This window comes from Myodes glareolus, chromosome X (genome assembly GCF_982192425.1).
Source record: "Myodes glareolus chromosome X, mMyoGla1.1, whole genome shotgun sequence".
Lineage (NCBI taxonomy): Eukaryota > Metazoa > Chordata > Mammalia > Rodentia > Cricetidae > Myodes > Myodes glareolus.
The window spans coordinates 17972814-17997620 of NC_142053.1; the positions used below are offsets into that span (position 1 = coordinate 17972814).

At 42.7% G+C, this 24807-nt stretch overlaps 1 protein-coding gene and 1 pseudogene across 2 annotated transcripts; one reads left to right on the forward strand and one right to left on the reverse strand.

The window, feature by feature from the left end:
* The first annotated feature begins 2270 nt into the window (after positions 1–2270).
* On the forward strand, positions 2271–9733 carry Gpr101 (G protein-coupled receptor 101). 2 transcript variants are annotated; one of them, XM_085684359.2, is made up of 2 exons: positions 2271–2403; positions 4922–9733. In XM_085684359.2, exon 2 carries the CDS (start codon positions 4951–4953, stop codon positions 6520–6522), a length of 1572 nt encoding a protein of 523 aa, XP_085540485.1. In that variant the 5' UTR covers positions 2271–2403; positions 4922–4950; the 3' UTR covers positions 6523–9733. The 2 variants fall into 2 exon arrangements, with proteins under 2 accessions (XP_085540485.1, XP_048313696.2); XM_048457739.3 differs by lacking the exon at positions 2271–2403 and adding an exon at positions 2943–3062.
* The window catches only part of LOC125415360 (transmembrane 9 superfamily member 2-like), a 144912-nt pseudogene continuing 126648 nt past the window's right edge, over positions 6544–24807 (reverse strand).

Sequence of the window (24807 nt, forward strand, 5' to 3'; positions counted from 1 at the left end):
AATCTCTCAAGCTTCTTTTTCTCCCCTTAATGGGATACAAGATATTGTGGGATCCAAAATGACAGTCCTAATCCCTAACAGCAGAATTTCTTCAGTGATTAAATACAATAAAGTAAGCAGAGTGCCTGGTACATAGTAGGCATTCAGAGACCTCTTAGTAATTATTATTGTTGTTGTTGTTGTCGTAATCATCATCATCATTATCATCATCACCAATGATAAGAAGCTATACCTGGTCAGGTCACAGGCCTTCCAAATTCCCTATTCTCAGTGTCGATACACGGTTGGAGCTGCCCGTCTGGCAAGTTGGAGGCTATCATGCTGCTCACCAGTGTCACGACATCACTGTAGTTCGGCCCTAGGTCTTTCTTGTTAGAAGGATTTTGCCCTCTACTTTAAGCCTATAAATACCATTATCTCAATACCACCTTTGCTACTATTGAACTATAAAGGTGGGAAAACTGATGCTGTGACTTCTTGAGTCGTCTTCTCAAACTCTCTTTAGTTCATTTCAAATATCACCCCCACTAGTTAAGGAAGCCTTCTGGTTGTAGTATAATGCAAACAAGGCAGGCTGCTTGCATTGTAAGGCCTTACTCCTCCCGAACTTCTCCCACAACACAGATACACACGCACCATCCCAATCACCTCTCGCTGTGCCCATGAATATAGCTGTAGACTCCATAAACTGGTCCTGAAACAGGTAAGTAGAGGTTGGCTCTTTGTCTCCTTCTGGTTCCCAGCAGGTTAGGGCACTCTGGAGAATTCCAATAAAGAGAAAGAAAGTTCATAAAAAAATGGACTTTGTCTCTGGCCATTTGGAGCAAGTAACGCTTCCTAAGCAATTGTAAAATAATCGAATCTGAACCAACTGATGCTTGACAGTGCATGCCACCCAGGATCTTGCACCATGGCCAGTGTGAGGCTGGAAATTAATAATAGTGAGTGATTATCATAGAAACTGTCTCCAGGAAAAACGACCAGGTTTTTTTTACCATTCAACCTTGGGAAGATAAAATCGGGTCTAGCAGAAAAAGACAAATGATCTAAGAGCAAAAGCTGGACTTGAAATCCAAAGAGCATCCTGGGACATGACTATGCACTAGCCGCATCTCCCTGCCCCATCTCAGAATCATGTGGTCATCCTGCGCTATCCCTAATACCTCCTGGCCCTTGCTTGTTCTTCTCAATGCTAATTTCTTCTTTCCTGAAGACTCTGCTAGACCCTTCTGTGTGTCCTGTTGAGCTCTTCTTGTGTTTCCTATGGCAGCATTTCCTTCTGCCCTTTCCCACTCAGTGTCCCACCTGCCCCCACGCAAGCATTGCATCTGGGAAAGAATGGAAAAGCAGAAACCTCCTCATATTGCCCTACTTATAAAAAAAATGAACAAGAATGGTTTATTGTGTCGGTATTCAGGCTGAGTGATAAGAACATGCTTATTTAAATATTTAATTATTTAATTATTCTCACTATACTTGTGTATACTCATAATAAAACAGATCTTCAACAGTTGTTCAAGGATGTCAAGTTAAAGCCCAAAGTTTTCAGGATTGTCTTCAAGGTCCCTCAGGCTGTCTGTAAGATACCATAGCACACAGCCTTCTGTAATTTCCAACCTTGTCATGCAGCCCTATCTTGGACCATGCACTTCCACATAACAGAGCAGCTGCTCCTCTCCTGCCTACAAAGTGCTTCTTCCTCTCTTGGAAGCAGTCAAATCAAAATGATTCCTGATCCATCAAAGACACCTTCCTAAATTCTCCCCCATCCCGAGAAGATGGGGACAGGGGAGGGTGTGTCCTTTGGCCTGATATGCATATACGCTGAATGTATTTCAGGAGAGCAAAATGTTTTAGTTACTCAAATAGGTACGAAATTTACTTCAACTTGGGCAAATTGAGTAATTCAACTTGGCTTCTGCTTCTGTCTTTAGGAAATGAAGGTAACAGTAGTACTTATCTCACAAGTTTAAGGTAACCTCTAGTTTGCTTTGTCCTCTAGGTAAACAAAGGAAGATGGTATAGGGGAGATGGGAGAGGAAAAAGGAGAGAAGTGGGGGAAGAGAGGGAGGGAGAGGGCAGAGGAAGGGGAAAAGGAGGAATGGAGCTGAGAGTGGAGAGCGGAGAGCAGAGAGGGAGGCAAAAAGGGAGGGAGGGAGAGGGCAGAGGAAGGGGAAAAGGAGGGATGGAGCTGAGAGCGGAGAGTGGAGAGCAGAGAGGGAGGCAAAAAGGGAGGGAGGGAGGGAGGGAGGGAGGAAGGGAGAGAGAGAGAGAGAGAGAGAGAGAGAGAGAGAGAGAGAGAGAGAGAGAGAGACTGAGACCGACAGGCACACAGACTTAAAGCATAGTGTGGATGAATAATTACCCAACTTGTTCAAGATGGAACGTTCCTGAAACCTACAGGTAAGACGCTGCGGTTTATGGGAGCAAGGGAAAAATAATTGACATCAAAGCTGCGATTCCGCTCTGGAAACTGAGGACAGTTCGTATTTGGAGGGAGGTCTTCAGAGGTCCAGGCTAGAGTCTCCCACTCTATAAAGACTCTGAAAGTCAGTAGCAGTGATTCTGCCCAAATTCCAGGAGCTAAGGGCTAGGAGTTAGGGCTTGCATGAAAACTCGTCCTGGTGACAGCTTCAGTCTGTGAGCCTCAGAGTGCTTGTGATGGGATGCGGAGTGACAAAATCTGTGTGGGTCCATTGCGAGTCATCCCCCCCTCTCTCCCGCCCCACTGTCGCTGCCACCAGCCTCGCTCCTCTGGGTTCGGTGGCCTCGTGCGTCACCGGCGCGGGCGGGGACAGAGGGGAGGAGGGGGGCGCTGCAAGGTGAGGGCACAGCGCTGCTTTAAGAAGCCGCGCGCCCCCGCCACAGCTCAGAGCTTGCGGCGCTGCGCGCTGGCCGGACGTGCGGGCACAAGCTCGGTGCCCGGCTCCAGACGCGCCCGCTGCTCCTTCCACTCGGTGCGAGCTTGCAGCCGCCTGTGCCCCGAAAGGTGGCCAGACGAGCGGCGAGCCCCGAGGGATCGGTCCTCAGCTTCTGCAGCGCATCGTCTCCAGCAGCAACAGGTAAGCTGTTGAGCTCCGCGCGGGTCCCCGCGGGTCCCCAAGCCCAACTGATCCCCTAACCCAAGTGCCAGGAGACCCTTTTGCCAAGGCTTGAAGGTTAATAATGTTGCGCGCGAGGTCCGCCAGGGCTCTCCAGGTGCCCTTGCTTATCCCGGGCACTTTCTCTCCTGCGTCCTCTCCCTCTTCCTAATTTTCATGTTTCCTTACTGCATTCTTTGCTTCTCAAACCTTTCTCTCTCTTTAAATTCTGGTTAGCTTTTTCTTTTTCCATTTCTCCATGCCCCTGTCTCCTACTGTCTCCTTTTCTCTCTCTCTCTCTCTCACACACACATACACATTCTTAATCTTTTTTTTCTTTCTCTCTCTCTAACTCTAAGGATCCTATTTGTTCTTTCTTGGTTCTCCTTCCAAATCACTTTCTCTGTGTCTCTCATATTCTCTCTCTCTCTCTCTCTCTCTCTCTCTCTCTCTCTCTCTCTCTCTTTCTCTCTCTCTCTCTCTCTTTCCAAGTTTCCTGCGCTGTCCCTCTCAGACCCCCGACCCCGTCCCTGCGCACCCTATCTCTTTACCTATTCTTCAATCTCCCCAGCTCGCTCCTCTCACCCCCACCACTCTGCGGTTCAGATTCCTAGCCGGTTGGAAAATATTGGGAGGATGGCGAATTTGCGGCATGAAGTAGTGTAATAGGTAGCCACCTTGCATGCTGTAGTCGCCACTGCGCATTGAGAAACTACGCATTTTATTTGATAAAGCTTTGGCGGCCAAGGGGGCAACTGGTTTCCATGGCAAGATAAAGTCGGCAGAGAGAGGTACATGGAGACAAAGATCCGGCTGGAGGAAAACTGGGGGGCGGGGGAGGGCTCTCAGAGAAGGATGCTGAGCGATAGTGATGTACGCATATTCGAAGAAGCAGGGAAAAGAGTTTGGCTGAATGGTACCAGGTTGGTGAGAATGAAAGGCAGGGATGAACTGGAGTACAGGAGAGTACCCACCTAGAAACATCGTTTGAAAAACAGAGACACTAGTGTGTTAGGGAACAAGACGGAGGAGGGACACGTGTGGCAAGACATAGAACTTAGGTACTTAGAAACACAGTAAAGAAAACTAGGGAGAGTTACAGAGAAATGTGAGCAAGAGCGCTGTTGTGAGACTTGAGATACATAAATCTGAGAGGACCACGGACACGAGAGCCAGAGATGCCAAACAGGTGTTTTAGGAGCCCAAAGGGATGATCAGGGAAATCCACCAAGAGAGAAAGACCCAAGGAGGAGAGGCGCGCACACAGCTACAAAGCAAGTTCACTAGTGGGAAAAAAAAAACCACGCAGAGCCTTGAGAGACAGAGAGCTGACAGTGGGAGGGAGAGACAGCATATCAGACAGAGGACAGAGACAGCCAGACATAGGCAGACTGTGTATATGCTGGTGGGAAATTGAAAAAAAAAAAAAAGACTATGGAGTGAAGGATGAGACAAAGTCCATGGGAATAGGGGCATGCACTCTGTGGTAGAGGAAAAGTGCCCCCAGTAAAACACTGGAGACAGAAATCTAGACTCACAAGCAGGCAGATACAGAGTGCAAGTGCATGCCTCTTCTAAAGAGAACTGATCTCCAAGAGACATGGAGGAGACAGGCTGAGGGAGTGCCCACTGCTCTAACGGGAAGGACAAGCAAGAGGAAGAGAATGCAAGACAGACTGTCAGCAAGACCCCAAGAGTTAGAAAAGGAGAGGGAGAAACTGCTTTGATTGGGGTTGAGAGTGCACAGGGGTCTCAGGGAGGGGCCCTGCAGTGATGCTGCTGGACTCAGAGGTTTGTCTCTGCAGGGCACTAATCCTCCCACCTGTTTCTCTCGCTCTCAGCATAGATAGTGTGCAGTCTGTGCATCTGGATGGCCACTGGTGCAGAAACTGAGCTGCACCTTGTCTCCCGCCTGCCCGCCATCACCATGACACCCACCTGCACCAACAACACTCGAGAGAACAACAGCAGCCAGGCGTGCATGCCCCTCTCCAAGATGCCTATTAGTCTAGCTCACGGCATCATCCGAGCCACTGTGCTGTTCGTCTTCCTCGCTGTATCCTTTGTGGGCAATGTAGTGCTCGGTTATGTATTGAACCGTAAGCCACAGTTGATGCAGGTGAGCAACCGATTCATCTTCAACCTCCTGGTCACTGACCTGCTGCAGATTACTCTCGTGGCTCCCTGGGTGATGGCCACCTCCATTCCTGCCTTCTGGCCTCTCAACACCCAGTTCTGCACGGCCCTGGTTAGCCTTACCCACTTATTTGCCTTCGCTAGTGTCAATACCATTGTGGTGGTGTCAGTAGATCGCTACCTGTGCATCATCCACCCTCTTTCCTACCCATCAATGATGACCAGCCGACGTGCTTATATGCTCCTCCATGGCACCTGGATTGTGGCTGTCCTGCAGAGCACACCTCCTCTCTACAGCTGGGGCCAGGCTACTTTTGATGAGCGCAATGCTCTCTGTTCCATGATCTGGGGAGCCAGCCCCGTCTATACCATTATCAGTGTGGTGTCCTTCATCGTTGTTCCTCTGGTTGTTATGATTGGCTGCTACTCTGCAGTGTTTGGTGCAGCCCGTAGGCAGCATGCTCTCCTGTACAACGTCAAGAGCCGCAGCTTGGGAGTGAGAGCCAAGGACTCTGTGAAGCCTGAGAATAGACGGGGAATAAAGGAGAGGGATGAGTGCCAGGATGAGAATGAGTTCCAGAGTGAAGATGAAGGTCAGGCCAAGACTAAGGAAAGCAGCCTCAAGGTGGAAGAGGGTCCCATGGAAGCCAGGGGCATTGCCAAGAAGACCAAAGAAAGAAGCCTATATTTAAGTCCAGATATTTCTGAGTCCAAGGGCAGTGACGAGGTCAGTAACTGCAGCACAGAGGGGCTGGGAACCAGCAGCGAATTTCTGGTGAGCAGCCCTGGCCGCACAGAGAGCAATCAGTGCAATATTGACTTGGGTGAAGATGACATCGAATCTGGCATGGATGACACCCATTTCGGTGAAGATGATGCCGAGGCAGGGAACATCCCGGAGAGCCTTCCAGCCAGTCGTCGAAACAGCAACTGCGACCCACCTTTGCCCCGATGCTATCAGTGCAAAGCTGCCAGAGTGATCTTCCTCATCATTTTCTCCTATGTGATTTCGCTGGGGCCCTATTGCTTCCTGGCTGTGCTGGCTGTGTGGGTGGATGTCCAAACCCAGGTACCCCAGTGGGTGATCACCATAATAATCTGGCTTTTTTTCCTGCAGTGTTGCATCCACCCTTATATCTATGGCTACATGCACCAGGGCATCAAGAAGGAAATCAACGAGGTACTGAGGAAGCTATTCCGTAAGCAAAGGCCCTTTACAGAAGTCAGCCGCCGTGACCTGCATGAAACCGAAGCTGGCACAGAGGGAGGGATTGTCCCCTCCTATGATTCTGCTACTTCACCTTAAAGTTAGTTCTAAGGCAAGCGTTTAAGTGTCCACAAAGCGAAACAAAAACAAAAGCTGCTTTCTTTTCAGTGCACCACCCCCAGTCTCATTAGTGCCAGTCCTTACCATTTCAGGCAAAGGTGTTGTGCACACATCCTTTCCCACCACAAGGCAGGTAAATGTAAGGAAGAAGTAGAGACTTGAATCTTTCCTGAAAGGTATAAGCCCGTCAAAGATTGGACTTGAGGATTCCTACCAAACACACATATATATAACATATTAGGCTCTAAATTTCCTAAAACGAGGGCTATCTGGTATGGAACTGGTCTTGGTGTTTATTTTGCCTGCCTCCCCAGAGCTACAACATGGCAGCTTTAGCTCGGCGTAAAAGGGAAAGTGACGCCTGTGGACAGAAGGACTCTTTGACCCTCAGGTCAAGAACTCATGGACTGGGGCTACATATTGTGTTCAACTGACAGAAAAAACAACTGATCAAACCACTTTTGGAGCCCCCAAAGCAGAGCTAGGTGGACAGATCATCGCATGAGCTGATTTCTGTACTGAAGAGCCCCACGATATGGTGCAAAGGCTATAATGCAAACTTCAACAAAGGGAAATTATGCAATTAGAATATAAAGAAAGCTTCTAGGTCCTCCAAAGGGATCCAGGAAAATGCATACAGGAAATGGGGAGTTGGTCCAAAGGAAGAAGTGGAGAGATAAGACGTAGCCTGGAGCTAAACAATTGTGTGTTTCTTTCTCTTTTTCCTCTCTTTCTCCATCCTCCCCTACCCTAGGTGTCTACATGGGCTGTGACTGACAGTGAGCTATCGCGAAGCTTAAAAGATACCTGGCTGAAGTGGCTTATTTGATCAGTTTTCTTGTGGGGCAAGAGGTATTTCCTTACAGGTTTGAAACAGGCATTGAAAGGTGGCGATGCCTAGCCTATTGGTAGAAACGTTTCCATAGAAAACAGGATTTCAAATGTGTTTCTAACACTTTGTTGAAACTGAACTTTCTATTTTATTTTTAAAGCTCAACCCCTTCAAAGTGTAACAATGAAAACTGTTTGCCCAAATCCAAAATCCAAATGGAACCAGAACCTGTTCAAGTGTGGTAAGTTATTTGACAGCACACACATCTTCCAGGATGCTGAGACTCACCTGCTCCTAACACAGTCTAAATTTCCCTCTTTTCTTCACTGTCCATTCTTTGGCAAATTGGATTCTTTAAAGGTGAAGATCTTTTGAAAACAGTGTGAAAAGGACAACCCTTGAATTAAAAGCATTCTGTCTTGACGACACTTTCTTTTAATGCACAATAGGGCTTCTGGTCAGCGTGGAGAGAGCAACTGCCTCAAGTTTTGTGCTGTTTTCAATAAAGAGCTAACAACTTAATGAGTTTTTACTCTACATGTTGTTTTGCCATTTAACGTAAGAAATTACACAAAAAGTCATCATTAGCCTCACAGATAATCATGCACAATCACTCTCCCAAAATGTTTTTCAAGAATGTATTCTTTTTATCAAATAATTACATAAGTGCAGTAGCAGAAGATTCTGGACTTTGAAAAGATGTGTTTTAAATGTAATGATTTCCTTATTTAAGAATAATAGGGCATCTACTTTGCAGAGGAGTCGCAGGTGCTTTAACACACCGATTTCAACAAGTTTTAGAAGGCAGTACTAAGGAGCAGCCGTTGGGTTTCTGCGAGTTCTGTGATGCGACAAATCTCTTCTGAGATACTGAAAGCATCAGCTATGACAAACTTCCCATGTTGAAGGTGTACACTCACCCACTCCTCACCCACCCTTTCTGATGGCCCCAAACCACTCCCAAGCTTAGGCATGAGCGGGCAGAAGCATGAGCTGGAAACAACAGACTAGAGCCTAAAACCCTGGAAGAAAGGACACCTTTCTAATTGCATATGACATCTTCCTCAGTAGCAAATGTTTAACATGTGTATTAACACATTTAGGCTATAAGGAATAAAACTGGTTAGAGGAAGAAACAGGACAACTTAAATACACTGAACTTGGCCACTGCGAGGTCACTGGCAAGTTCACTGCTTTTTGGTAAGTAGGGTAAGAATCCTCAACGAACATGAAGGTTACCAATAGGAGTTAGGTTTCCATCACTGCCTCCCAAAGCCTCCATATCTTTAGAGTATACACATTAAGGGGAAACCACAGCAGCTTGTACATGTAAGGAGGTTTGCTGTGTGAAGACTAATTGCTGTATTTCTTTCGCCCTTAAGGAGACAAAAACAAGATTGGTTTTAGTTCGATGCTTCAAACTTGAGTGGATTTCCCCTCTTCGTTTGTTACAACTTTGTGAAAAATCGGTACTTTTGTCTTGTGTCAGTGCTGTGTTCTTATGTGGTATTTCTTCTAGATGTAAGCTCTAACTGTATATAAAGTGTGTTCTTGGAGTTGAGGTGCTAGATAGTAGGTTGTGTGTGTTCTTAGCTAATGTCATTAGTGAAAAGTGAGTGATGTGTACATGTGAAGTAAGTTAACAAAATGCATGCAGTATTCTAGCCACAATTTTTGAAGTAGAACATAGTACATTTCTTTACCTTTGAAAGTGTATACTACAGGATATGTAAGATGGCTCCAAGATGGTGCAGCGGGAAGAGGTGCCCTTTCGTTCCTCAACTCCCTGGGACGTGACAAGCAGGAACTTATTCTGGTACAACCGGTAATTGATGTGAATTAAATTATCATCTTGGCTGAAGTCCACGCTGGCAGTTCTCCACAATACACCTGGCACTGGTATAGATGTTTTCTTCAATGTATAGAATGCAAACTCAAAGAAGACACTTCTTTCCCCATAAAAGAGCAAGAGCCCCAGGACAGGCTATTGGAGTCCTGAGAGCAGGAGGAACACTGCACTGTCAAGACGTAAACAGGAACCAGTACCTGATTGGAAAGTTAGCGGACTTGTACTTAACTGGTCTATATTGTGACCATCCCTGCCCTCCTAGATAAGTGCCAAAATCCAGAAAAGGACTGCTCTGTTTTTACCCACTTTGGCTGTCTCAGACATGATGCAGTATCGATAAAGAGACAGTGAGATTTCTCGGGGTGGGGGGCAGGGATTGCAGCTCAGGTGTTTGAAGAGTTACAATTGTAGAACAGATATATTTACAAAAGAAATAATATTATTTTATTATATTTTCAGAACAAAAGTATTACAAGAGGAGATATATATATATATATATATATATATATATATATATATATATACACTCATTAAATCGTTTCTAAAACTGCCTTTAATACCAAATTTCATGTGCTATTTTGAGACTGAGAACAATAGGAAAATTGCACTCAGTCAATAAAACAATTCTCTTTAATACTTTCCATTTTAAATTTAAAAGTTTCCTTTAAAAAGAGTTTGTAATTTAAAAGTGCCTTTTCAAAGGATTTTCAAAACTACAGTCCTGGGACCGAGTTCCCACTGGCACAACTTACCTTCAGGTGCACAGATGGGGTGGAATTTATTGTCCACTTTTCAGCAAGAAGAGAATTCCCCTCACACTCCAACCAAATTTATGAATTGATATTGTTCCATGGGCCAGTAGTCTCAGAGACTTTGCCCAAAGTCAAGGTTTCATAGATTGGATGACTTTAGTTGAATGCTTTCTAAACTGGTTATGATGCATTTATCACTGGACAGGAATAGCAGACTCCTGCTTGGGGAACGCAGTGAGATTAACATTTGTGATTTAACTATTATTAAATAATGTTTGTGTTTCTTAAATAGGTGCTGTTAATCTGTCCTTGGTATATTCTTCTGAAATATTCTAAATAAAGTCTGATTTAATGTGTGCGTCTGGTTCCTATATGGTGTTCTTTGAGAACAAAGGGGGACACATGACATCCCCATCCCTCCTCTTTTGTGGAGACAGAACAAGCAACTCACTGTATCCAGTTTCCTCCATGGGCAACTGCACTCACGTGCACATACATACACCATTTTTAAGATAAAAATAAAAAAATGAAAGGTATATGCAGTAGTACAGAGCAGTAGTCATCAGAAAGGGTTCGTTGGGAGAGGCACATAGCTTTCTTTGGGCTCTATGAATAAAGAAAATTTCAAAGTGAAATGCAGTGAGCAGAGAGGAAACATGAATGGGGCCAGATACCTAAGGTTCTCACGTGTCAAGTTCATTTCAAAGACAATGAGGTTTGAATAATGGGGGCGTTTTAATCTAAAAAAAAAAAACTTTTAATATTTTAAAAACTTCTAGTGTTTGAGTGTTCTGTCTGCATGTTTGTTCAGTGTGTGTGTGTGTGTGTGTGTGTGTGTGTGTGTGTACACCTGGTGCCCTCAGAGGTCAGAAGACTACATCATATGCACCGGAACTGGAGGTATGGACAGGTATAAGCTGGCATGCAGATGCAGGACATCACACTCAGGTGTTCTATAAGAGCAACAAGCTCTCTTAACCATGGATCCTGCTCTCCAAGTGGGATTAATTAAAAAAAAAAGTCCTTTGCCAGGGCAGCACAACAGAGCCAAGCTTATTAGAGCAGGTGTGGGTGAGGCACCAATGTCTGGGCAGGTGGGAGAGCTGACCCTGTGGTTTTAAGAGCAGGAGAACTCTCCTTCACCCCCACCAGCTGCAACACTCAGGAGAGCAGGCCTTGGCCCTTGTCAGGACAGCACAAGAGAGCCATCCCTGTTAGCTCACGTGTGAGCGATGCAGCTCCGAAGTTGAGAGCATGGGAGAGCTGTCCCCATTTCTCACCTGTCCTATGGCAACATGGCCTGTGACTAGTGGGAGAGTTGACCTTGTGGTGATAAGAGTGGGGGGCTATCCCTGACACCACCAGCAGCAACACCCAGGAGAACAGGCCCTGCACCATGCCAGAGCAGCACAATAGAGCCAACCCTGTTAGCAGAGGTGTGAAAAAGTCAGCCCTGAAGTTGAGAGTATGGGAGAGATGTCCCCAATTCTCAGCTGTCTTGTGGCAGCATGGGCAGGGGAATGAGGCTTCCCTACCTTTCAGTGCCTGAGGTAGGTGACCCTCAGTGCTGGCCCTGTGGTCATAAGAGTGGGAGACCCATCCCCGGCCCTCACCACCTCCAACACTTGGGAGAGCAGACCCTGTACCTCACCACGGCAAAACAAAATACAGTGTGTGTGCAGAGGTGGACGAACCGGCCCTGAAACTGTGAGCGTGGGAGAACTGTCCCCCTTGCCCATTTGTCTTGTGGTGACATGGACAAGAGACATGTCCTCTTGCCTACCCAGCAATGGCTGAGGCAGGTGGGAGAGCTGGCTCTGTAGTCATCAGAGTGGGAGGGCTGTCCCTGACCCCCACCAGCTGCAACACTCAGTAGAGCAGACCCTGTACCTCACCCAGACACCACAATAGAGCCAATCCTGCTATTGCAGGTGTGGGGAGCCAGCCCTGAAATTGTGAGCATGTGAGATCTGCCCCCATTACCCATCTGTCTTGTAGCAACATGGGCATAAGAGAGTGGCCCTCTTCCCCTACCCTCCCATCAATGTATGGGGCAGGTGGGAGAGCTGGCCCTGCTGTCATAAGAGTGGGAGAGCCAGCCCTGACCCCCCACCAGCTGTAACACTTACAAGAGCAGGTACTGCACCTTGCCAGGGCAGCACAGCAGAGCCAACCATGTCAGTGCAGGTGTGCGTGAGCCAGCCCTGAGACTGTGACCACGGGAGAGCTGTCCCCATTTCACACCCGAGACTGTGACCACGGGAGAGCTGTCCCCATTTCACACCTCGTAGACCAACCCTACAACTGCTTAGTCCCAGAACCAAGGACATGACTTGGTCTACTCCACCATGCACCCCATCTAGGATCTGCTGGAGGACATGAAGGGACCTCACCTGCAGACCCAAATCTGCAGGATCTCCACAACACGGGCTCTAGCAAGGGCCCAACCTTGATAAGGTAGTAGAAACCTTGAATCAAACCAATGATTCTTTTGAAATGAACACCTCCAAGTAAAGAGAAATGGGCAAAGGGATTTATAGCGTGACTCACTGTGTCACACTGCAGCTTCCATAATGAGATTTTTTAAGGTTTTCCCTGTTTTCTTTTCTTTTCTTTTTTCTCTTAAACTTTCTTAATGTTGGGGGTGTGCAGGGGTGGAGGGTAGATATGAAGGAATGGGGAAAAGAAGGGGATCTAGATACATGATGTAAAAGACACATGGACTAAATGAATTAATTAATTTAAAACTCTAAATAAATAAATGAACAGAATTACCCAGTCCCTCAGTTACCGCCACTAGGCTCAAGCCCGTGCTTTCTTATCTCAGCTCAGAGCACCTCGTTCATCATCTCTCGGTTTAACGTGGCCTTATTACCCACACTCCTATCTCTCAGTTCAGCTCAACTCACCAGGGTCTATAGGACAGGAGAGAAAAAGCACACTTCTCCAACCCCCATCCTCAGAAAGTAGTCCTAAGCCTGATACAGATATCACATATGAAAACAGTACACCGGGGCATCTGTGGCGACCAGAGCCCTGGCCCTGAGAGCACCTAGAAAGTATCTAGGTGCCGAACTGGAGGGCCCTGTTTTCTAGGTTCTAACCCCCAGAGGCACATCCTATGACCCACCCCCAACCAGCAAAGCCCCAGAGACCTGGGAACAGCCTCCCCACACACCCAACAATCCCCCACTGCATCAGAGACCACCAGAGCCATGGCCCTTACTGCCCTTGGAGAGGTGAGCATCTGGGCTCCAAACTGGAGGCCCCTGTTCCCTAGGTCCTATCCCCTAGAGGCACATCCCACACCCCACCTCATCCCCACCCACCAAAGCCCCAAAGAGCTGGGATCAGCCTCCCCACACTCCCAACCATCCCCCACTGGAACTTGGACCACCAGAGTCTTGGCCCTGACTGTACATGGAGAGGTGTCTCAATTTCAGGCTGGAGGGCTCTGCTCTTTAGGTCCTACTGCCCAGAGGCATATTCTGTGACCCACCCCATCCACCAAATCCCCAAAGACCTCGGAGCAGCCTCTCCAATTCTTCAACAATCCTCCCATATACTCAACACCACAAAGAGCAACATGACACTAACAAAAACTAGTGGCCCTACCACAGCAAGACTTGACCACCAAAATAAAGATGAAGCAGAAGAAAATGACCTAAAAATAACTTTAGGAGAATGTTTGAGGCCCTAAAAAAAATGAAAAATTCCCTCAAAGAAATGGAAGAAAAGACAAACAAAATTGGAAGAAATCAACAAATCCCTTAAAGAAAACCAAGAAAAAAACAATCAAACAGCTGAAATAAAACAATTCAAGACTTGAAAACCAAAATAGAGACAATAAAGAAAACACAAACCGAGGGAATTATAGAAACAGAAATTATGATAAAACTATCAGGAACCACAAATATAAGAATAAAGAGCAGAATGCAAGATATGGAAGAGAGAATCTCAAGCGTTGAAGATACAATAGAGGAAATAGACTCATTGGTCAAAGAAAACATTAAAAAAAAAGAAGCAAACTCATCCAGGAGGACTAGACAGCAGGAAATAATCAAACCGAGAGCTAAATTCAACAAAACAGAAATAAACAATACAAAGAATTCATGAGACAAAAAATTGGTTCTTTGAGAAAATCAACAAACCTTTATCCAAACTAACCAAATTACCCAAAAGACAGAGATAGAATATACAAATTAACATAATCAAAAATGAAAAAAGGGACATAACAACAGACATGGAGGAACTCAAGAGAATCATTAGGTCATATTTCAAAAACCTGTACTACAAAAAATTGGAAAACTTATAGGAAATGAACAATTTTCTAGAAAAGTATCACTTACCAAAATTAAATCAAAAACAGATAAGCAAATTAAATAGACCTATAAATACTAAGAAATAGAAACAGTCATCAAAAGTCTCTCAACCCAAAAAAAGACCAGATGGTTTCAGTGAAGAAATCTACAAGATTTTCAAAGAAGAACTAAGACCAATACCCCTCAAGTTGTTCCACACAATAGAAAAAGAAGGAACATTGCCAAACACATTCTATGAAGCTACAATTACCTTGATACCCAAACCACACAAAGACGTGACTAAGAAAGAGAATTATAGACCAATCTCACTTATGAACATTGATGCAAAAAATACTCAATAAAATACTGGCAAACAGAATTCAAGAACACATCAGAAAAATCATCCACCATGATCAAGTAAGTTTCATCCCAGAGATGCAGGGATGGTTCAACATATGAAAAATCTGTCAATTTAATCCACCATATAAAAAAACTGAAAGATAAAAATGCTCATCTCATTAGATGCTGAAAAAGCTTTTGACAAAATACAAGATCCCTTCATGATAAAGGTCTTGGAGAGAGCAGGGATACAAAGAACAAACCTAAACATAATAAAGGCAATATACAGCAAGTCAACAGCCAACATCAAACTAAATGGAGAGAAACTCAAAGCAGTACCACTGAAATTAGGAACAAGACAAAGTTGTCCACTCTCTCCATATCTATCCAATATAGTACTTTAGTTCCTAGCTAGAGCAATAAGACAACAAAAGGAGATCAAGGGGATACAAATTGGAAAAGAAGTCAGACACTCACTATTTGCTGATGATATGATAGTTTACACAAGTGACCCCAAAAATTCTACCAAGGAACTTCTACAACTAATAAATGCCTTCAGTAATGTAGCAGCATACAAGATTAACTAAAAAAAAATCAGTAACCTTCCTTTACAAAGATGATAAATGAGCTAGGAAAGAAATCAGAGAAACATTACCCTTCAAAATTGCCACAAATAAAATAAACTATCTCAGAGTAACTCTAACCAAACAAGTGAAAGATCTGTATGACAAGAACTTTAAGTCTTTGAAGAAAGAAATTTAAGAAGATATCAGAAAATGGAAAGATCTCTTACGCTCTTGGATAGGTACTAAAATAAAATAAAATGGCAATCTTACCAAAAACAATCGAGAGATTTAATGCAATCCCCATCAAAATTCCAGCATAATATGAAAAAAAAACCAGGATAGCCCAAACAATCCTGTACAAGAAAGGAACTTGTGGAGGCATCACAATCCCTGTATTCAAGCTCTACTACAGAGCTATAATAATTAAAACAGCTTGGTATTGGCAAAAAACAGACAGGAGGATCAATAGAATGGAATCAAAGACCCTGATATTAATCCACACACTTATGAACACCTAATTTTTGACAAAGAAGCTAAAATGGAGAAAAGAAAGCATCTTCAACAAATGGATATTGGCATGTAGAAGAATGCAAATAGATATATATCTATCCCCATGCTCAGGAATCAAGTTCAAATGGCTCAAAGATCTCATTATAAATCCAGCCACACTGAATCTCATAGAAGAGAAAGTGGGAAAGACACTTGAACACATTGGCACAGGAGATCACATCCTAAATATAACACCAGTAGCACAGACTCTGAAAGTAACAATTAATAAATGGGACCTCCTGAAACTGAGAAGCTTCTGAAAGGCAAAGGACACTGTGAGCAAGACAAAATGGCAGCCTACAGAATGGACAAAGATTTTCACACAACCCCGTATCTGACAGAGGGTTTATCTCCAAAATATATAAAGAACTCAAGAAACTAGGCATCAAAAAAACAAATAATCCAGTTTGAAAATGAGGTACAGATATAAGCAGAGAATTCTTAACAGAGGAATCTCAAATGGCCGAAAGACACTGAAGGACTTGCTCAACATCCTTAATCATCAGGGAAATGTAAATCAAAACAACTCTGAGATTCCATCTTACATCTGTCAGAATGGCTAAGATCAAAAACACTAAGGACAGCTCATTCTGGAGAGGAAATGGAGCAAGAACACTCCTTCATTACTGGTGAGAGTGCAAACCTGTACAGGCACTTTGGAAATCAGTATGGCAGTTTCTCAGAAAATTGGGAATCAATCTACCTCAGGATCCAGCAATATCACTATTGGGCATATACCCAAAGGATGCTCAATCATACCACAAGGACTTTTGTTCAGCTGTGTTCATAGCAGCATTATTTATAATAACCAGAACCTGGAAACAACCTAGATGCCCCTCAACCGAAGGATAGATAAAGAAAGTGTGGTACATTTACACAGTGAAGTACTACTCAGCGGTAAAATCAATGACATCTTGAAATTTACAGGCAAATGGATGGAACTAGAAAAGACATCCTGAGTGAGGTAACCCAGATCCAGAAAGACAAACACAGTATGTATTTACTCATAAGTGGATATTAGACATAAAGCAAAGGATAACCAGCCTACAGTCCAAAACCCCAGAGAAGCCAGGATTCAAGGAGGACCCTAAAAGAGACATACATGGATCCCTCTGAGAAGAAATAGACAAGTTCTCCTGAGTAAATTGAGAGTGTGGGGAGAGGGGGGAAAGGTTGGAGAGGGGTGGGTAGTGGAGAAGGGGAGGGGAAGAGAACATGTGTGATTGGGAAGGTCGAGATGGAGGTCAGAGCAGGAGAGCAAGGCAAGAGATATCTTGATAGAGGGAGCCATTATGGGGTTAGTGATAAACCTGGCTCTAGGGAAATTCCCAGGAATCCAACAAGGATGACCCTGCTAAGAATCTAAACAATAGTGAAGAGGTGCTTTAACTGACCTTCCCTTGTAACCAGAATGATGACTACCTTAATTGTCATCATAGAACCTTTATCCAGTAACTGATGAAAGAAGATGCAGAGATCCACTCAGCTGAGCTCCTGGAGCCCGGTCGTAGAGAGAGAGGAGTGATACTATGAGCAAAGAGTTCAAGATTATGATGGACAAACCCACAGAAACATTTGGCTCGAGCTAGTGGGAGCTCACTGAGTCTGGACTAACACCTGGGGAACCTGTATAGGACTGAACTAGGCACTCTGAATGTGGATGCCAGTTGGGTGTGGCTTGGACAGTTTGTGGGGCCACTGGCTGTGAAACAAGTATGTATCCCTACTGCATGAACTGGCTCTTTGGAGCCCATTTCCTATGGAGGGATTACTTGTTAAGCCTAGATATGGGGGTGGGGGGTTTCTTGGTGTATCCTCAGGTGATGTTACAGACTTAGTTGAATCCCCATGGAAGGCCTCACCCTCTCCAAGGAGCGATGGGAGATGGAGTGGGAGGAAGGTATGGGGACCAGGAGGAGAGGAGGGAGAGGGAACTAGAACTGGTATGCAAAATAAAAAGATTGTTTTAAAAAATAAAATAAATGTAAAGAGAAAAGAGAAAACAGTGCATAGATAAAATGGGTTAATATGTCTAGTATTTAAGAACATCTAGTTCCTCTTGAGACAAAGCATTTGGCCTACTATTAGCTTCTCTCCTGATACTCTCATTAGTAGTGGTCTAAGCAAATGCAGAGCTTATACTGCTGAAGTTATATTCATGAACCCATACAAGGAGGCTCAGGATGCTATTCAGCCTCATTTAAATCAAATTAAAGAGCTCTTCTCCACTTAACTATAAAGCCAATCTAATATTGACTTACACACTTTCAAGATGTTCAAAGATGGTTGTCCTGAGACCTGCCTTTATCTTAATCTAGGAACACCACTCATGCACTTTTATTTTTTGCTTAAGCAATAAATTTTCTTTTCTAGAAAACTATCTTCAATGCAAAAAAAAATGTGGAAACCTACACAACATTTTCAGGCAGCTAACCTGGTGGTAAATGTGCTCCCTGAAACTCCATACAGCACTCTTAAGTTTAGAACATTTGGACAATGGAATAAACTCCAATGAGCATTCTAACAAGCAGTTCCTTCTTAGGCAGGCTTCAAGACCTAGGCCCTAGATTATGAAAAATCTGAAAACTCCACTCAGGAGACCTTCTGGGCCCTTTTGTGCCCAGCCCTCCAACAATTCTGCAATAGAGTCAGTCAGGCTCATTAGCCATAAGTCATAGTATAGATCCTTCTTATTTAGATAATGGCAGGCCTTGCTACCCAGCAAGTGATTTAGTTTCTTCCAATTATCAACCAATCAACCCTTAATTGCCCTCTCCTTCTCTCAGAATGAAACTCTCTTGGTGTAGGAGGTCCTTCTGTATTTGTGTTGCTTTCATTGCTTGAATAAAGAAACTGTCTTGGCCTTTTGATAGGACACAGCTTACTTAGGTAGGCATGGAAAAGAAAACTGAATTCTGGGAGGAAGAAGGCTGTGTGGCAGACCCCATGGTTCTCCTACCTGTGTCGGTCGCTGTTTATATTCATGTCGGTAAGCCACAGTCAAGTGGCAATACACGTTAATAGAGATGGGTTAAACTAAAATGTGAGAGTTAGCCAATAAGAGGCTAAAAATAATGGGTCAGGCAGTGATTTAATTAATACAATTTCGGTGTGATTTTTTCAAGTGTAAGCTAGCCAGGTGGGACGGAACAAAGGGGCCCCGCGCTCCTCTTACAACACTCTCTCATGCCTTCTTTCCCCATTTCAGTCCAGCCACCCTTTCCCTGAAAGGTAATATGACCTTTTTGAGCCCTTAAGCCAGGCACACAAGAACAACTCTTCATCTTTAGGATATCTTGGGAATGTTCATAAATTGAAGAGTGTGAGTGAATATTTTTGAGAAAATAGTTTTCAAATATTTTCCTAATTGAGACAGTTATCAATAAAATTTACTAAATGAAATATGATTTTTGTGACTGCTTCCTCAAAACCACAAACAAGATTGAGGAATATTTGTAATAGAAATGCCCAATATTCAGAGAAGTAATAACCTATTGTTCAGTCGAAATCAATCAATACCTTGGGACCATCAAGATGACTCGGTGGATAAAGGACTTGCCAACAAGCTTGATGACCTGGGTGTGATCCCTAGGGCCCATGTGGTGGTAGGAGAGAACAGAATCCCACAAAGTGTTCTCTGTGTTCCACTTGTGTGCCATGTCATGCACAAACCCGCACACATCCATGTAGGAAAAGTAAGACATAATAATAGCAGTAGTAATTATAAATGTGGACGACAGTGACTGGTGATGGCTTAGAGGATAAGGGCACTTAACAAAAGCCCTGATAACCTACATTCAATCCCTGGAGCCCACATGGTAGAAGAAGATCACTGACTCCTGCGATTGTCCTCTGACCTCCGCGTGTGATCCATGAGATCCGTATACCTATCTTTCACATTCACAGAAAGTTGTAAAGGAAAGTAAATTTTATAAACCTGGAATCCAAAGATTTGTTACCTATGTAAAATTAAGACAAAATCGGACATTCTTGTCCTCCAAATGACTGTAAACAGAAATAGACTTTAAAAAAAAATGTGTTTTAAGCTAAAGGAGATAGACTGCAAATACCTTGAAATGTACAGGATTGACTGAGCAATAAGATAGTAACATCTAATCTTTTTATAAACTCTGCAATTTAAACTAACTACTGTACTGACTAATTTTATGCCAACTTGATGCAGGCTAGAGTTATCAGAGTGGAGGAAGCTACAAATGAGGGGATGCCTCTATAATATGGGGCTATAGGAAAATCTGTTGGGGAATTTCTTCATTAGTAATTGATGGGGGAGGGCCCAGCCCACTCTGGGTGGTTCCATCCCTGGGCTTGTGGTTCTGGCTTTTATATGAAAGCAGACTGAGCAAGTCATGGGGAGGAAGCCAGTAAACAGCACCCCTCTATGGCCTCTGCATCAGCTCTTGCTTCCAGGTTCCAGTTAGTATTGAGTTCCTCTCCTGACTTCTTTTGAAAAGGAACTCTGAAGTGGAAGTGGAAGCTGAATAAATCCTTTCCTCCCCAAATTACTTTTGGTTATGGTGTTCATCATAATAGCAGTAGTAACCCAAACTAGGAAACATACATTTTTAAAACAACCATGTAGATATAAAATATAATATAGCTTGCATCATCAATTTCAGTCACAAAAAACATTTTACCTAAAAGTTGTCATATAGTGGGATTGAAATATTGTTCTGACAGAGAAAATAGGCACTCTAAACAATATCAAGTAGCAGAATTGGAAAAAAAACTTCATGTGAAAATCCCCCCAATGTATATATAATTTTTTAAAAAATATGCCTCCTTTTACTGATCTGATTGCTTTAAAAGAAACCTTTTCATTCAAGTAACTGTGACTGAGAATAAATCATTTTAGAAATCTATTTTCTTCTACTAATCAGTATTTTATGTCAAAGAAACTGAGGCTAGACAGTGAGATTTTGCCTTTATGAACACTTTAACTGAATGTAGCTTAAAGAATACATATATGTGTAGCACAGCAGATATTTACATAGATACACAGGTGTTTGAAAGCAAGGATTATGTGCTTTGACACATCTCTGGGAAAATTCATTAATCCACTTTCATTGTAGTAATAAAGCAGAAGCAAGGAAAAATCCAATTGTCCCTGAAACAAAATGTAAAAGATCTTCGCTAGCCAGGTATCAAAGTAAGTAAATGAAGCTTTCTTAAAAACACAAATATGGCTGTTTCAAGGCAGGGTATCGAATCTTTAAATCTCAAGATTTATACATGATCAAATAAAAGTCATCGCGTTCAGCTGTCATAGTGGTACCCACCAGTATTCCTAGCATTTGAAATGCTGAAGCAGGACAATCAAACTAAATCAAGGCCATCCTAGGTTACATAGTGAGAACCTGTACCAAACAAGATAAATCACCAGGCTCTCTTGCTAAGCAATTAGGGTGAGCATCAAGGCCAGAAGTAGTCACCTATAAACAGGTGAGAGCATTCTTCTGATTGAATTCTGGAAGTCTCCAACCAGACCCAAATAGTAAACAAAATTATCACCTTATGTTCTCCATTTCAAAGAGGCTCAAGACTACTTTCTGATATAAAGTTCTTGTAATTTGTTTCAGAATTTAGAAAATGTAAGTAACCAGGCTCTGAGGATGGTTGGCTCAGTCAGTAAAGTGTATGCCACACAAAAACGAGGAACTGATCCAGGCAATTGTGGCACATGACTTTAATCCCAGCACTCAGGAGGCAGAGGCGGGCAGATCTCTGTGAGTTCAAGGCCATACTGGTCTACAAAGCGAGTTCCAGGACAGCCAGGGCTACACAGAGAAACCCTGTCGAGAGAGAGAGAGAGAGAGAGAGAGAGAGAGAGAGAGAGAGAGAGAGAGAGAAACTGAGTTTAGATCCCAACCCCCCATAATTTCTGGGTGCTATGGTGTTTGCCTATAATCACAATGTTGGGAGGCAGAAACATGAGAACCCTGGTAGTTGATCAGCCAGCTGGTATGGCCAATTGGTTAGCTTCAGGTTCAATAATTGTTTCAAAAAATACTGTGAAGAGTGACTGAGGATACCTGACATGAAACTGTAGCCTACACACACACACACACTCATACACACATATGCCTGTACACACAGAGAGAAATATAAAGTATCATTATATAGTAATGGAAATGGAATATATATCCAGAGTACCTATTAGTTTTCAAATCTAATTGTCTTATAAACAGGAACAATATCCTATTTGTGAGGATTTTTATGAAAATAACCCACAATCTTATAGAAAAAAACACCACCACAAAGTTAATCTTAATACTATGGCTTAAAACATTGAATAATTACAAGCAAACCTCCTCTAAGAGGCCATTAGCTACACTGTGACCTATGTAAACAGAGAAATAATTATTCAACAAAAATCACAACTGTAAAGACTAATATAGCAGTATAAAGAAATCTTGGTTGATGATTTTTAGGGTGTTTGTTTTGAAAAAATTCAAAGCAGACCTTGAAATTACTAGCTTTGAACTTGAGGTGATCCTCCTACCTCAGTGTTTCAAGTGCTGGGATTACAGGCATGTTTCTCCAAGATTGGCTGCAATCTTTATAAATGGTACTAGGTGGAAAGAAATTTAGATCTTAACTCCCCAAAACCACACCAATAGTAGTATAAACTGGATTAAATAAAGTAGAACATGGACAGTATAAGTTACCATTATATTCTTCAGGACACATTTCATTAATATATAATTTCATATTATAAGAACTCTCCAATGTTATTAAAGAAAATCACAAATATCCTGTCTTGGAATGTGAAATATATCAATACATGGGATTTATCTAAATACAGCAGTCCTCAACACTGATTTCATATTGAAAATTCCTGGTGAAATGTAACCTGTGTGTTTCAAGCCCAGAAATTATGATTTCATTTACATGGTACACATAGTTTGAAAATCAAGATTTTGAGGGTATGGGGAGATGGCTCAGAAGTTAAGAGCAATTACTGCTTCTGCAGAGGACCTAGGTTTGGTTCTCAGCCAAACCACGTAGTAGTTCATAACTGCCTGAAACTCTGTGTCCAGGGGATGTGATGACCTATTCTGAGCTCTGCAGATTTCTATACATTTGTGGTGCAGATAAATACATTCACACACACACACACACACACACACACACACACACACACACATACACACAGAGTTGGTGTTGGAAGTCCTTCTGTATATGTGTTGCTTTTATCGGTTATTCCGCTTGGAACTTGTTTTCTTCTTGGCAAAACTGGCCTTTGGACAAGGAACTGCCCATGCATCGACCACTGACAAAATGCACCATGTCCAGACAGGACAAGCAGGATATAAGAAAAAAGAGTGTCAAATCTTGCCAAGACCTGGTAAGACGGTTTTGAAAAATTTCCTGCCTCTGAAAATGGTCTGTCAGTTACTCTATGCCTTAGCCAAATTTGGTTGCCCAACCTTGCAAATGAGACTTTGGGCGAATGCCCAGGTAGCCAGTTGTCTCTGTCATTTTTTGTACATTTTGGAAGTTGCCTGATTGCACTTCCTACTTACTCAAGTAATATTATTTTCCTTCTCAGCTCTTTGATGGGTTTGAAGACTAGATAGTCATAATTACTTTTTTCTTGTGACTTGGCCAAGTTATTTACAATACAAGACATAAACTCCTTAGGATAGAATAATTATCAAAACATTTATCATATGTTTTTTGTTTGATATTGATTATGCTGGTTGTAATTCTAATTTTTATACTTGATATTTGTTCTTACTGTATATAATTTTGTATTAGGCTTAGAACTCTCTTATTTAGGCAAAAAGGTGGCGGTGCTATGAAAAATCCTTCAGTCAGTAGCCTTTAAGTTACCAGCCCACTTGGGCATGATCTCTTATACTATAAATGCCAATGTGAAGCATGTTCTCACTCTCTCTCTTCTGGCTGCTGGATTCGGTTGCTGCTCCCCATTTGAGCAGAGGACTATGATATGTGAATCTACCCCTAAATAAATAATCCTCTATTATACTCAATTGTGAGCTAGCGTGAGATTTCTTTTTAGCATCTGTCTTCATACAGTAAATAAAACAATTAAAAGTATTTATAAAGGTTCCCCTGGTTATTCTAACATGAATCTAGGATTCGAAAATCTCTCAACCAGCCTGTCTCTTCTGTTTATCTTTTCTTTCTTTCCTGTCTCCATTATTTATCTTTCCTTCCTTTTAAACAAATGTAGGTAAGAGGTAAGTATGGTGGCACATACATACAATATCAGCACTATCAAGGCAAAGGGAGGAGAACTGAGAATTTAAGGTCACCTTGTGCTAAATAGCAAGTTCTATGTCAAGCTGGGTACATAGTGAGACCTTATCTCTGTAAACAAAACTCAAACATAAATAAGGATTATGAAGTATGCTGGAAATTTCTCAGTGTTTTCACAAATGTATATTCTCCAAAGGAGTTCTGAGAAGCCAGCTAACCAACATAGTTGGAAAGTTGACCATTCAATATTCAATCTAAACAAACCATTAAGGAGGCTTTCTGTAGGCACAGAAAATTAATAGCCAAGACCTATTAATTACACAACTAGAGACATGAAATTTAGACATGCAGGGAAAAAAAGAAACTGCAGCCATTTTACAATGAGGTAAAGGGAAAACCTATTTTGAGAACACAATTTGGGAAGCTCTAATTTTCTCTTACCACATTTGATTAAGTATTTTTTAAATTGTTTTTATTGAGCTATATATTATTTTCTGCTTCCCTCACTTCCTCCACCCCCTTCTACCTCCAGCCATGATCCTCACACTCCTAATTTACTTAGGATATCCTGTCTTTTTCTACTTCCCATGTTGGTTAGATCCATGTATGTCTCTCTTTGTTGTCTAGGTTCTCTGGGACTGTAAATTATAGACTGTTTATTCTTTGTTTTATGTATAAAAGCCACTTATGAGTGAGTGCATACAATATTTGTCTTTCTGGGTCTCAGTTGTCTCACTCAATGTTTTCTAGATCCATCCATTTGCTTACAAATTTCAAGATGTCATTATTTTTTTCTGCTGTGTAGTACTTCTTAAGGGTGATACCCATATTG

What these genes read in the sequence shown, in the direction of transcription:
- Gpr101 (XM_085684359.2), top strand. Translation starts at nt 4,951, where the DNA reads ATGGCCACTGGTGCAGAAACTGAGCTGCACCTTGTCTCCCGCCTGCCC.